At 35.9% G+C, this 15,110-nt stretch overlaps 2 protein-coding genes across 2 annotated transcripts in view; one reads left to right on the top strand and one right to left on the bottom strand.

The window, feature by feature from the left end:
- LOC140135751 (uncharacterized) overlaps nt 1-9,368 on the bottom strand; it is a 28,887-nt gene extending 19,519 nt beyond the window's left edge. Inside the window, exons 1-2 of the mRNA XM_072157365.1 lie at nt 9,292-9,368; nt 98-193 (exon numbers count right to left, since the gene is read on the bottom strand). Coding sequence (XP_072013466.1) covers nt 98-193; nt 9,292-9,309 — 114 coding nt within the window. The 5' untranslated portion in view covers nt 9,310-9,368. The remainder of the gene's footprint in view (nt 1-97; nt 194-9,291) is intronic.
- Nucleotides 9,369-12,553: 3,185 nt separating this feature from the next.
- Nucleotides 12,554-15,110, top strand: part of LOC140135750 (copine-8-like) — a 34,444-nt gene continuing 31,887 nt past the window's right edge. The window contains exon 1 of the mRNA XM_072157364.1: nt 12,554-12,633. The gene's annotated coding sequence lies outside the window, so the exon portion shown is untranslated. The remainder of the gene's footprint in view (nt 12,634-15,110) is intronic.

Here is a 15,110-nt window from a genome sequence, read left to right as displayed (position 1 = left end):
CTATAAAACTTTTCCAAATATTACGTTTTTTCTTAATATCTCAAAAACAGTTTGAGTTGGGCACTTCTTCCACTCAGGTATTCAATTATCAACTGACCTCTAAGTAGCTGCCATGAAGATCCTTGCCTCCTGTTCCAAACAGCTCATTGTACTCTTCAGCAGTCAAACTGCCAAAGTCACCAAAAGTTAGGCCCTGGAAAGGAAAAGAAAAGAGTGCCTAGAGATATTAAAATCAACAATCTGTCAGCAGCAGGTTAAGGGATCTGGAATGAGCGTTTTGAGCGTTTCGATAGTATTTTTTGTGGGACATGAGAGCACATCAGACATATCGAATTGCATTCTGAATAGGAAGAATGTCTTTCTGATATCAAATAATTTTCATTTTTTTGAAATTCATGATATAATACAAATTTTATGACAAATTATTAAAATTTGATATTTTTCACACTTTTGATATAACAGTCCTTGAAGTAAATTTTATAAATCTAATGATATATTCTTAAAGTGTATGTAGCTGGGAGGAAAAGCCGACGATCAATTGAAAATTTTGACCTTTCATATTGAAGATATGGATTTTTCCCCAAAAAGACCTAATTTTTTTGTGTGTTTTGGGAAAAAATCCACATCTTCAATACGAAAGGTCAAAATTTTCAATTGATCGTCGGCTTTTTATCCCACCTACATACACTTTAAATATAAATCATCAGATTTATAAAGTTTACTTCGAGTACTGTTAAATATCAAAAATATCAATTTTAATCATTTGCCATAAAATGTGTATTACATTGCTAATTTCAAAAATCTAAATTATTTGATATCAGAAGGACATTCTTTGTATTCAGAATGCAATTCGATATGTCTGATGTGCTTTATGTCCCACAATAAATACTGTCCAAACGTTCATACCCCATCCCTTAAGGTTGGTCTTAAATATGGAAACTTTCGGACTTGCTAAATTGTTGGTCTAAAGTATTTAGAATGGCAAAGACTTGATAAATTCAGCTGTGAGGTCAAATTTGGGCCAAAATCCCCAAAAAAATGTTTTTGTTATGGGGGCACTGAACAGTAACCTTCCGCGACCGGAAGTGTAACATCTGTATAGTACCTTAAAAACACAAAATTTAGGCCAAATATGTGCGTATTTCCACCAAAATGTACGTATGACATCATTGTAGGGTGTTATGTTAAAGCTGACATGTTCTTGTTGCCCATGAATGCGAAAAAAAATCACTTGAATTTTGTTTCGTGATGTGTAAGATATCCCACAATGCAATGCGTCAAGAACCCGATTTTGAGAGGTGAAACGCTTACAAAATACGGGTTGAGTTAAAAAGTGAAATTTGTGAAAAACTGACACTGTCGATCTATGTGCAAAAAAGATATATTAAATTTAAAGAGTGTTGCTCCATCACCAAACAGTTCAAATAACCCCATCTATTGCACGGACTTGGCAATAGCTCGTTCTTTTAGGCCCTCGGCGCATGTATTTTCAATGGCGACGCTTACTGTTCAGTGCCCTCTTATAACAGCACTTGCTGATGTTCGTTATCTTTTCACTTAACGTATTATAAAGGTAAATTGGATGCCGTGATGCATATGGGTACCAGATCAGTCTTGCCCGAAAGTCACGTTATTTTTGCCAGTATTGTGATCATTTAAACGTGTTTCTTTCATTCATTTTGATCGGTAATTAATTTGTTTGTTTTCTGTGTGATTTTCTGTGTTTGTTGGAAGTGCTTTGGTGAAATTTAGAGGCTATTTAGCTATATGATAGGTATGATGTGAGTATTATTTGATCAAAACTTTGCAGCCAGTCATGCAACCGAGTCAAGTTTTGATGCATTAGAAATCATGGCGGCTGGCTATGAGTACGTGTGTCGGTCGGATAAAAGCTTAAAAAGATGCTTCAAAATGCAAAGCCTACATGTGGTGTCCATCGGCTGCTTAGAGAATGGTTTTTGCATACATTATAACAAACAAAACGACAAATATAGTCCTATTAAAGCTTGTATACAGGGCCTTTAGTCCTTCAGTGAGTTTTTTGGCCACAAAGCGAATCTAACTCTAACATGATAACCCTAGCTTTAAATCTGATTTGCATGACCCTTAAACCATAGGCCTACACCAACATCACCTAGGCTGATTAAAATAACCACCTGTAAAGCACTTTTAACCAATAAATCGGCATAATTCTGAATAGGCCTACTCCGCAGCTCTGTGCACCACTTACTTACCTTAACCCTAGGCCCTTTAACCCTAGCCTTGATCCTAACCCTAATCGATGATCCTAACCCTAATCCTAAGCCGGCCCTGGTCAACACTATAACCACGATCATAACCCTGATCATACCTTAATCCATACTATATCCTAACCCTAGCCCCTAATCATAACCATGCATGATCCTATGTCTAGATAGGCCCATAATCCTACTCCTACTCCTAACCTTAACCCTAACCCTAACCTCAACCCTAACCCTAACTCTAACCCTATAACACATACGGTGCGCCGGGTATAACATAATTATTATGCCATATCATGTACGAACGAGCAATTTGTATATTTCCCGGTATCCCGACGATTTCAGGCGAAATCAGACTGTTGCGAAATCAAGTAGATTTCTTGACTTTTAAATGTTGCAGGGAATATTAATACACTGTAAATAAGAAGGTACATATATGAAGATGACGTCCATAAAACATTTTACTACTTGGGATCTGGCTAGCAGGAATTTCAGAAAGCCTGTTTTCAAGTTAATACGGGCCTGCGTATGAATTTTCCAACTTTAAGCGACATTTTAAGGCTGAAATCACACTGTTCCACAATCAAGTAGATATCACGACTTTTAAATGTTGCAGGGAATATTAAAACATTATAAATGAAAAGGAATTATAATGAAGATGGCGTGTATAATAATATCTAAGTACTTGAGATATGAATAATGAGCAAGAATTTCTTGAGGGTCTATCGTATATACGTGCCACTTTGAGCTGCATGCATGCAATTTTGATAGGCGATCCCGGTTATGGAAAACGGACATCCGTATCATGAAAAGTTTACATTATCACATCATTTTAAGGTAGAAAGTTGGTAGGAATTGTTCAACATCGGGTATCTTGTCGCCGTTGCGTATCTCACGGTAAGCGTCACGTGTTGACGCGGACGCATCATCATGGGTAGGGACTATCGACTGAAGTGCTAATTTTTTAAGTGCATCCAGTGGATCTCATCATCAGATCAATGCTGTGTAATTTGCATCTATGAATGATACTGGCAACCTGCACCTGCTATAGAAACTGATTAAAATCATGGTACACAACACAAAATAAAAATACATGCTCGCTGAACTTATAGAACACGTTTTAGCTGTTGACCCCCCGAAAGTGCTTATATCATAACATGCATGCTTTGATTGTTTTGACTTAAAATATTAGTTGTTTTTCGTAATTTTTATCACAAATAAAACGACATGCTACACAAAAGACACTCTCAATACATTTTCTGGTATCAGAAACGAAAATGTCCTAGGGTTTTGATGACTTTTGATGAGGAATATAGCCTTTACATCCATTTTTTGTTTAAGATGAAATTGAACAAGAAACCCATCCCTGGGCATTTAGGTTAATGAATATTATGCGTATTTTCAAAAAGTTTTGGACAAAGAACACATCACAAGAAAGGTCATAACTCGGAAAATGATAGTCGTAGAGAGCTCAAATAAAAAGCATTCATCATGAAACACTTCATTCTTTTTAAAATAGTATTTTTCACAAAAGTGAAAAAAAAATTTGGCTCTTCAAAGGGGCACTGAACAGTAACCTTCCGCGACCGGAAGTGTACGCGTCTGTATAGTACCTTAAAAACACAAAATTTAGGCCAAATATATGCGTAATACCACCAAAATATACATATGAAATCATTGTAGGGTGTTATGTTAAAGCTGACATGTTCTTGTTGCCCATGAATGCGAAAAAAAAATCACTTGAATTTTGTTTCGTGATGTGTAAGATATCCCACAATGCAATGCGTCAAGAACCCGATTTTGAGAGGTGAAACGCTTACAAAATACGGGTTGAGTTAAAAAGTGAAATTTGTGAAAAACTGACACTGTCGATCTATGTGCAAAAAAAGATATATTAAATTTAAAGAGTGTTGCTCCATCACCAAACAGTTCAAATAACCCCATCTATTGCACGGACTTGGCAATAGCTCGTTCTTTTAGGCCCTCGGCGCATGTATTTTCAATGGCGACGCCTTATTAATTTTTAAAAACTAGATAAAAATATCTAGGAGCCGTTTTTTTATTTTTTGTATAATTTTGACCAACTTCAGAAATTTGCACCAAAATTGGTCAAAAAACACTTAGTTTAAAAAAAAAACCATAAAAAAACCAGATTTTAGTTTTTTTAAATTAATAAAAACAATTTTTGCCCAAAATTTTTTGTTATGTTTTTAAAAGAAAAGAAGTGGGTCAAAAAAACGTTTTTGGGGGATTTGGGGCCAAAACGAGCATTTTGGCCCACATTCGACCTCACATATACATTTATCAAGTCTTTGCCATGTATTAAGAGTGTGAGCGAGTCCCGGAATTCGAGTCCCGCCCGATAATCCTATTACCCGGCAGGAAATTCCCTGCCCGGTACTGAACTTTAAAAAAAAAAAAATTGAATTTTGCACATTGTTTTGTAATTTTAATATGAAAATTGATACATAGTTTTTCATGTCATACTCTATTAATGATATCAAAATGCATTCAAATTCAATGCATTTTGATATCATTAATAGAGTATGACATGAAAACTATGTATCAATTTTCATATTAAAATTACAAAACAATGTGCAAAATTCAATTTTTTTTTTTTTTTAGGTCAACCATGATCCTAGCATTTAGGTCTAGGTCCAGAGAAACTACAAAACCGAAAAAACTTTGAAAAAAAATTTAAAAAAAATAAATAAAAAAAATTTTAATTTTTTTTTTCGCAATTTCGGGTACCCGGTTACCCGCCCGAAAAATGCGGCGGGTACCCGGGCACAAAATTACCCGAAAATCACACCCCTACCATGTATACTTTAGACCATTTATGAGGCCCGAAAGTTTCCATAATTCCAGGGTTAAGACCAACCTTAAGCTATGCAAGCCCAGGGGCAAGGCTAGAGCCTTAGCGGAGTGGCAGTGACGGGCCCTTTATCAGCCATTTCATTTTTGTTTTTACTTGAGCCCCTGGACTTAGTCCACCCACAAGCTACACCCATGTGCACAATGTGCAAGCTGCCATTAAATTGCATATCCTGGAACACTAACGGACACACTTCGCACAAAATTTTGTGCATTCAAGTATCACCCTGCTGATCGAGTAGTACATGATGAAGGATGCATTCAAGGCCAGCAGCAGTGCTACTCAGCACCCTTGATGGTGGCCCCATGCGTGTTCCAAAAAATTCAATGTCCATGTGTATGCAATCGATAACCAGTCCAGTCAATCCAGAGAGTAGTACCACCTGTGAGATCCTCCTGGTTCCTCAATGATGGCAGGATCTGGGTCATTTTAGAAATACTTCAAACCCTAACGCAATCCTCTAATTATGCAACCACAACCAGCCCAGTTGTGACGCACGAAATGTTTTTGGAGTGGGTGTGTCTGGGGGATATTGAATTTCATGAAGGGGATTACCGCAAAAAGTGGCAATTTTCGTAATTTTGGGGTTTTAGAAGGGGTGGGAGCAAGAAATATGATGGCAAGCTTGAATGTACATGTTGCGTCCATGTAGCGTACTAAGCGGCGTGTGTACAGTACACACACTGCACAGTGCGTGCATACTTTCTTCTGTATGGTACCGCCGCTACCGCGCATGTTTATCGCGGAGCCACTAGCATTCCGAATGTTCAAACTTGGCCAAGGATTAATTACGGTACCTAATTTACCTGTAGATTGTGCAATCCTTGCTTTATTTGATTTGTTTGTCAAAAATGGAGCATTTTTAAAAATAATATTCTATACATCATACATGTATTGCCCGAGAATTCTAGTTGCAAATTTGTTAACAGATAGCTTCGCAGGCTTTTTAGAATCCATCAAAATCTAGTAGAATTGAATCAATCGATGAAGCATAACACTGTGTAAACCAATGGAAGTTTGAAAGTAAACACAGCCAATCACGGCGGGTGATCATATCAAAATCCAAAAATGTTGCAATTCAGATTGTTCAAAGTCTGGGAACCTTTGAAGATACAGTTGACTCATCAAAATAACTTTCATCCAGAGAATGATTGCTATCATTTTTCTGTAGATCGGCGTTTACATGTTTTATCAATGCTGATCTAGGAAAAAATGATAGCAATGGAGTCTAGTCCAGCACATGAGCATGCTACACTGGGTTTCAGACAAGGGCTTAGGCAGCCAGCTGTGCAGGGAGTGTTTTACACACCTGTCATGATCAATCCAATTGATCATTAGATCTTAATTTTTAATTATCAAGCTCCGCTTATCTAGCGTTTTTAATCGCGTCATTTGTTGCGTGGTCTTTCAGCGTCCAGCATGTCTAAGCTTATGCGAGTCTAACAAGCAAGACGCGACTGGAATAAATATTAATTGTTTTAAGGGAAAGAAAAAGGAGCATTCTTTGATTCGGGTTTAAAGAGAGCAGTCACGTATTTATAAGCAGCTATTAGCTGAAGTGAACATTGAAGATTCACGTATACTTACATCGAATATTAAGATGTTTATGCATTGAATTGATATTATTATATGAAGATAATTATGGAAATCTACACGATGTGTCTCGACTGTTTTATTGTCTATTAATTGGATAATGACAACTCATCGACTCCCTCTCCAAGCCTAAACCTCGAACCAAATTATTACAACACCCAAATTTGTAAACACACCCAGTTTTTGCCCACATGGCCTACATGTATACTGTACACAAATCTTAAATTTACACACCCAAGTTTTTGAATTTACACACCCAAACCTTCAAATCAGAGAAGAACAGCAGTTCCTTGCTCAAATTGATGTGAGTGCCCTGTTAATGAGCGACATACGCGGAGCTTGGAGCTTTGTGTTCACTTCAAGGGTGGCAATCTTCTCCGACCAACAATTGACGCACAATCGGTCAATGAGATTATCGGTCTGTTGCTATGATTGTCAGACAATTGATTCAGCCAATCAGAACTCCACTTCCGTGTTTACGCTCTGCACGCTCTCAAAATGTAAACAAGTGCCGTTCTTCTCTGTAGTCTAACATCGAACATGTTGTACCGTTACCGTATTTCGTCAAATAGTCGCCTCCCCTCAAATAAACGCCCCCACCACTTTTTTCAACCAAGATGTTTAAAAATTCCGCTATTTCCAGGCTATCTTGTGTAGTAAGCTTACCAAGTTGCTCACATGGTCGCGAGTAGCAGCAATAAATGGCGAAAATCAGGCATCCGAACCCGAAGTGAACCAAAAGTCAGTGTCAAAAGGTCATAGTTCGTCATTTTAGCGTGACTTTTAAGCTTACCTAATGATTTTAACGGGAATTTTCGTGCTAAAAATGACCTCTAATAAACGCCCCTTGGGAAAATGTTACGCCCCCGGGGGGCGTTTATTCGACGAAATACGGTATGTATAAATCATGTTGACCGTGTACAAACTACAAATTTGCTCTTCAATTATCGAGTACCGTAACCCTTGAATTGATCTTGAGTTGACTTCAAATGATTGCATTTTCACTGTATTTTTCTTTAATTTTTTCACGACTCAAAAACGCATTGCTCAATTTTTTTTCCATCAGTAGGCTGGGTGTTTCAATGCGTATTCCATAAGGTATATTGCTGATCATGCTAATAAGTAATATATAAACGATCGATAGGCAAAAGTAAGGCTAATGGAACTCGATTGTTAGTTTCCTATTGACCTCCGCATCACTTTTTCAATTTGACCAAAACTTTCATTATTTTCATAAAAAGTCAATTATCTGAAAACTGAAATGGAAATAATCAAAAGTGAAACTCCAAAAATGGCTGACATCCCCTGCTGATCATAATCAGCAGTTTTTCTTAGTTGTAGGGGTAGAGGATGTAGTAAATAATGGAAATTTAAGGATTACCTCATCATGTTTCTAGTGATTACAAAATTGCAAATTTCTTTTCATTTTAATGAAAACAAATTCAAATCTTTTCTCAATCTGTTGCAAAATGTCTGTAAAGATGATCTAAGCATTAATACCAGTTTTGAGATGGGTCTTTCATCAACATATACTTTGGTACTGGTGGGGAACCTAAATTTGGAGAAAGCTGTTCATAAAATCATTGATTTTGTTAACATAATGGATAATGAAAAGAGACCGAATAATGAATAATGAAATAGCGACCTCATCATTTTTTTTTTCAAACATCCAATCGGAAACTAATAATCGAGTTCCATTGGCCTAATGCATGCTGAATGCTGGGAAGGAAAAGGGCTCAAATTCCGTTGGCGTTGGGTGACAAATTTCATAGCTTTTGTTGTTTGAGCCCTTTTCATCCCCAGCATGCATCACGTTTGCCCTATGCCCAGCGAGGTCACGTCACACTCGGTGTGACGTGCCCTGAACTCCAAATAACTTCTCCAGAATGTACTTCAGAGATGTATTTTTTAGCTCTAAAAGTAAGCCAACTTGAATCCAAAGATATGATTATGTTAGTCCAGGAAAATTGTAGCCAAAAGTGACATTCGGAAGAATGTTTTTTACAAGCGTTATAAAAAGTATCAACGCTATGCAGACGTGTTTTCATATGTACCAGAAAGTTCTATCTTATGCACACATAACTATCGTGTCGTCGTGCATAAAAGATAGATTTTTCGATCAATGGTATACCAGAACGAAATTACAACAGTGGCCTATGGAGCAGTGTAATACACTTAAATCATACATAACTCGCAAACGCAATTTTCGGAATCAACTCAAATTTTGGGGAAAAGATTTTTTCGTGGATATCTACTGAAAAATGTCATAAAAAGAGAATGCTAGGATCACGAAACACTCCTTTAAAGTTATATCTTACATTTTTTCACGGCAAGGCAAATTCTATAGCTTTTGAATCATGATCATGTGAATTCACCATTCATGAAATGGCCATGCCATGCAATACATGCAGTGCAATGCCTGCAGCATGACATGCATGAGAATTTTCAACCACACAATATCGGTAACTTTCGAAGTAATCTTTGTTCATATAAAGCTATGTTTAATCCTGTAAACTCATTCCATACGTGGAACATTTATTTTCCATTCTACAGAGCAAAGTTTAGGTTATTAAATATGATTACCTCTATACGAAATGCCATTGTTTCTTGCAAAATGAGGACTCATGCTCTCATGTACCACGGCGCCATCTTGGAAATTGTAACCTCATCTCATGAATATTAATTAGTTGGATTGATAATGAATTCTGATTGATGATTGATTGATAGATTTTTATTTTGAAAGATTTATAAATATTTTTTATTTATTTATTTATTTATTTATTTATTTATTTATTTATTTATTTATTTATTTATTTATTTATTTATTTATTTATTTATTTATTTATTTATTTATTTATTTGTTTGTTTGTTTGTTTGTTTATTTATTTATTTATTTATTTATTTATTTATTTATTTATTTATTTATAGTTAGTTAGTTACTCAATTAGTTAGTTAGTTAGTTAGTTAGTTAGTTAGTTAATTAGTTATGTAGTTAGTTATTTTTAGCTAGTGTTTATTTATCATTAATTTTATATAAATTTTATTCAACAGTCAATTATTTCATTTTTATTAATTAATCAATTAATTTAATTTTCATTAATTTATTTACTTTCAAAAATTTAAATACCGGTATGATTTAATATTTTATTAATTAATTAATTAATGTATTTATATATTTATTTATTTGTTTGTTTATTTATTTAGCTATTTATTTATTTGTTTAATTATCATTAATGTATTAACTTATTCATGTATCCATTTATTCATATACTTTTCCTGAAATCATCTATTTACTTACTTATTTATCTATTTATTATTTTATAAATATAATAAATTTTATTCAAAAGTCAATTTTTATATTTACTTATTTACTTAATTAATCTAATTATCTTAATTTATTTACTTCCACATATTTAAGTCATTTATTTATTTTTCATGTTTATTAATTAATTAATTTTTTTTATATTTAATTGCTTATGTACTTACTTATTAGGCTAATGGAACTCGATTGTTAGTTTCCTATTGACCTCCCGCATCACCTTTTCAATTTGACCAAAACTTTCATTATTTTTATAAAAAGTCAATTATCTGAAAATTGAGATGGAACTAATCAAAATTGAAACTCTCAAAATGTTGATATACCCTGCTGATCATAATCAGCAGTTTTTCTTAGTTGTAGGGGTAGAGGATGTGGTAAATAATGGAAATTTACGGATTACCTCATCATGTTTCTGGTGATTACAAAAATTGCAAATTTCTTTTCATTTAATTTTAAAAAATAAAATCTTTTCTCAATCTGTTGCAAAATGTCTGTAATGATGATCTAAGCATTAATACCTGTTTTGAAATGGTCTTTCATCAACAATATACTTTGGTACTGGTGGGGTACCTAAATTTGGAGAAAGCTGTTCATAAAATCATTGATTTTGTTGACATAATGGATAATGAAAAGAGACCGAATAATGAATAATGAAATAGCGACCTCGTCCTTTTTTTCAAACATCCAATCGGAAACTAATAATCGAATTCCATTGGCCTTAATCTATTTATAATTTAAACATAATAAACAATGTTTTGCCATAAAATGTGGACTCTGCAGCAGGCAAAATCGTAAGCTTTTCGTGAAAAAAGTAAAAAAATTTACATGTAAAGAACAATTTTGGGCTTTAGTATGATATGAAACTTTAAATTTAAAAGGCTATATGTATCATAGTGTAGGCATACATGTATGTAGCAAGCTTCATCAAAAAGCCTCGGTTCCCATTAGGCCTAGGGCCTACATGTATTATGAAGTTTTTGTGATGAATATAACCACAGATCCTGGAAAGAAACGCTGACTTTTAATTTTGTGTTGGAAATGAGAAAGAATGAACAGTTTACCAACCTAAAGTGTTACAACAAATCAACATAAATCCCGACCGGCACACAACCCAACTTGAAAGAAAAAGCAAGGGAATGTGCCGGCATGGGAATTGAACCCACAACCTGCTGATCATAGACGGACGCATTAGGCGTTGGAAATGGTCATGGTCAAATGTTGACAAATTCAAAACGAAAGAGGTTTATCATGTTTATGTAGGCCTATATGGACCAAATCATTTTGTTATTGCAACAAACTGCCGGCCTTAGGGTTAGGTTAGGATAAGTATTTCCAACTTTAAAATATGACATAAGACAAATGATGAGTTTGTTAGACTTAAATGTGTCAAGTTGAGCTGACAAAACACAAAATTAACTCCTCACAAATGCCATTGGATATAATATATTGAAATTTGACAAGTATGACCATTTCAAAATGAACAGATTTCTCTTCAAAATGAATCGGAAATTCTCATCAAAATGGCAAGAAACGCATCAAATTAGATGAGATTACCTTTCCATTTTGAATCGGTTCTTGTCAAAAATGAACACGATGAAAAGGTTCTTATAAAAAATGCCCAAAAAATGAAATTTGAATAGTTTGTCTTGTGGGTAAATAATGAGTTGGAGATCTTGTCAAGTTGAATAGGCCTATATAGTTATACTTGTTAAAATAAAACGGAAACTATACTAAGTTCATTTTGATCAGTAAGATTGTCGGCTCAAAGATACCGGTAGCCTACTCATGGTCGGCTCAAATTTTTTTTTTTTGGATAGAACCTATCAGGCATTTTTAACAAGAACCTATTCATTTTTTTAAATGACTAGGCAATATTATCAATTTGATGAGTTTCTTGTCGTTTTGATAAGAATATCCGATTCATTTTGAAGAGAAATTTGATCATTTTGAAGAGAAATCTGTTATATCCCCATCCGTATAGTTTCCCTTGTCAAATTTGACAAGTTTAATGAGTCATTTTTAGAGTGTAGGCCTATCCCGAACAAGAGGGTCATTTTTGAGGGATGTCGGAGGGTATAACTTCATCCGGGAACTTCATCAAAGAGTAGTGTCTTTGAAACTTTTGCGCTGATGACAAAAATAATGGTTGGGGGGGGGGGGAAATTGAGACCGATTTGATTTGAACATCACAATGTCCGACCCGATACCCGGTCTGACCTCTCCCCACCCTGCCCTGCCCTGCAGGTCTGCTGCCCTGAAAGTATTCTAGATAGTAGAACAGCGCCCTGGTACAAAATGTAGTGCTAGTAGAAGGATGTCAACAGGATGTTAGCCTTCTGTGATGAACAACACGGAAGAAAACACCCGCTTGCACAGATATCCAAGTTGGCTGTGTGGAATATTCCGTTGTATGCGTCATATTACGTGCAATTTATGTCATGTGTTTCTGCGAAAAGTAGGGTAGATGAAGAACAATCACATGAACATTACGTAATGTGTAAATTGAGCATATGTTAGAAGGTCCAACCAACATTATATAACATAGAACGTGACAGCAAACAGCAAAATCTAGTTTGTCCAAATTCATCTGTAGACATTGCAGTTTCGTAAGTTATTTAGTGTCATCATGTCATGTCTTATTTGTCTGTCAGTCACTGTTATGTGTGTTGCATGATTGGTTTGGCATGCATGCATACACATGCATGTATGTTGTCCTTGCTCAGTTTCTGTCCAGACATAGCTGGAAACACCAATATTCTGTGTAGCAGAAGTACTCAAAATTTGTGTTGTATTTTACTATTATTATTATTATTATTAATGACCTTTTTGCTTTGACATTCAATTGTCTTGTGATCCACGTATGTGACATACATGGCATGCACAAAATTCACAAATCTTTCAATTTGACACTATTTGTGCAAGCTGCAAATCGCCAAGTGCCTTGCTTGAGTGCTTCACTGGGCCATAAAAAAGACTCAAAAGATAAACCTCTGCTGCCCAGTATAAATCCCTAGTCTGAATCTGCACTGCTAGTATTAAACAGAGTATGTACGATGCAAAATCATATTTAACTCAATCTTCAAATGATATGATAGTAAGTTAAAGATAGTCATCAATTGGTCATCAGAAAATTACAGACTATCGACTATCATTGTAGGCAGTAACTGTAACTTAGGCCGAATTGGTCAAGATGGGAGATGCCGCGCTTGTTGATAGAAAGACAGCTTAGGCTAATAGAAATTGGCACTCCTTTCGTGGTGGATAATAATAAAGTATAAAACATGCAGGCATAGGCCTATATGTCCGGCACTTAGCAGGGTGATTATTTGTTGCATTATTTTATTTGATCCAGACAGGGTCTAATTCTGCATAAAACCGGGCAACGTTATTTCTATAGATCTGCTGCGCATTCAAATTGCATTGTATTGCATCGTAATTTCATTTGTGTCTATGCTAATTATGTTTACACAACATGAACTCACGTGTTTTCAAGCAAATTCGCCGATAATAGGTGATCAAAAGCGATCGGAATGTTACAAAAGTACAGATCGCATTCAGCTTACTTCATATGACATGATCTTTGGAAAAATACGGCATAATTTGTCTTGGTGTTTGCGGAATGCCATGCAGTAAAATATTAATTGCTGCGGCAATTCATGATTGACAACTAACAATCAGCGTGTCCTTCAGATCCTCCACTGTCAATTTCTTATCCACTCACTAATCCTCACAAAAGCTTTGTGTTGATTACGTAATGTGTGGAGGCAAATTGCAATAAGTACAATGAAATAATGAGTAGGGCGGGCTCCGAGGCGGGTTTCTTCTTCATCTTACGTAACAGTATTGTTCTCCAAAAAAACCCGGAAGCTTGTCATTTGGAGCTCTAGCTGAAATACAGCAAGATAATGTAAGATAGAAATGTAAACCTGTATTTTAGCTAGAGTATCTCGAGCTATTAAAAATTTGATCCTATTTGTGACCTCTAATAATTTATTACTTTCTTTTTCTCACAAGTCTGAAACATCGAGTCACAGACTCGCAGTACCGTCCATGCGAACTTGGATGTAAGCTTAAGCTTAGCCTTAGGCCTATATCATGACGGTGCATGTTGACGTAACTTAGAAAACTTGGAAGTGTGATATATCTCCTTAAATTTGCCTCTGTGGGCCTACTTTAATAAATACGAATATAGAGTAGGCCTAGGCCTATGACTGTGAATTAATTTAGATGCCAAGACAAACAGATATCGTAAAAGTCACAGGCGCTTGCAAAAGTTATGACTGAACGCTGTACAATGGTTTATACTCGTCATGTATATCGCCAATGATGGTCGGGGCACGTACCGGGTATGTAGGCCTATTTGCATGCTTGTCGTGGTCGACCTGGCTAAAAATCCTGGCGTTTGCGGGCCAAATGTGGCAACCCAAAATTTACGGTCGACCTGGGAGAAACCGATTTACGATAACTTAGGTGGTCTATCGTGTGCGATACAATATTTTAGGTCGACCTGGGATTTTTTTCTCCCAGCTTGACCCAAAACGCGTAACTTAGTGTCATTTGGACGTTATTGGATACTGAGTTACGGGTCGGCGAGGGCACTCTATTGACATCTGATCCACAAGAAATATCACAATATATACCGTATTTCGTCAAAGAGGCGCCCCCCCCTCAAATAAACGCCCCCACCACTTTTTTTCAACCAAGATGTTTCAAAATTCGATATTTCCATGCTTTCTTGTGTAGTAAGCTTACCAAGTTGCGCACAGGGTCAATAATAACGTCAAAAATCTGGCTCCGAACCCGGAAGTGAACCAAAAGTCAGTGTCAAAAGGTCATAGTTCGTCATTTTAGCGTGACTTTTAAGCTTACCTAATGATTTTTACGGGAATTTTCGTGCTACAAATGACCTCTAATAAATGCCCCCCTTGGGAAAATGTAACGCCCCCGGGGGCGTTTATTCGACGAAATACGGTAGGCTAATTTTGGGCTCCAAGGATGTTGCTGTGGAACTGTCTCAAGGACAGCTTAGGTGTGCATGGATAATTATAATCCCATTGTACCAGGGTATGGGCATGCATGGATG

This window comes from Amphiura filiformis, chromosome 16 (genome assembly GCF_039555335.1).
Source record: "Amphiura filiformis chromosome 16, Afil_fr2py, whole genome shotgun sequence".
Lineage (NCBI taxonomy): Eukaryota > Metazoa > Echinodermata > Ophiuroidea > Amphilepidida > Amphiuridae > Amphiura > Amphiura filiformis.
The sequence above is the reverse complement of the archived record's forward strand: the minus strand, read 5'-3'. Positions and strand labels throughout refer to the sequence as shown.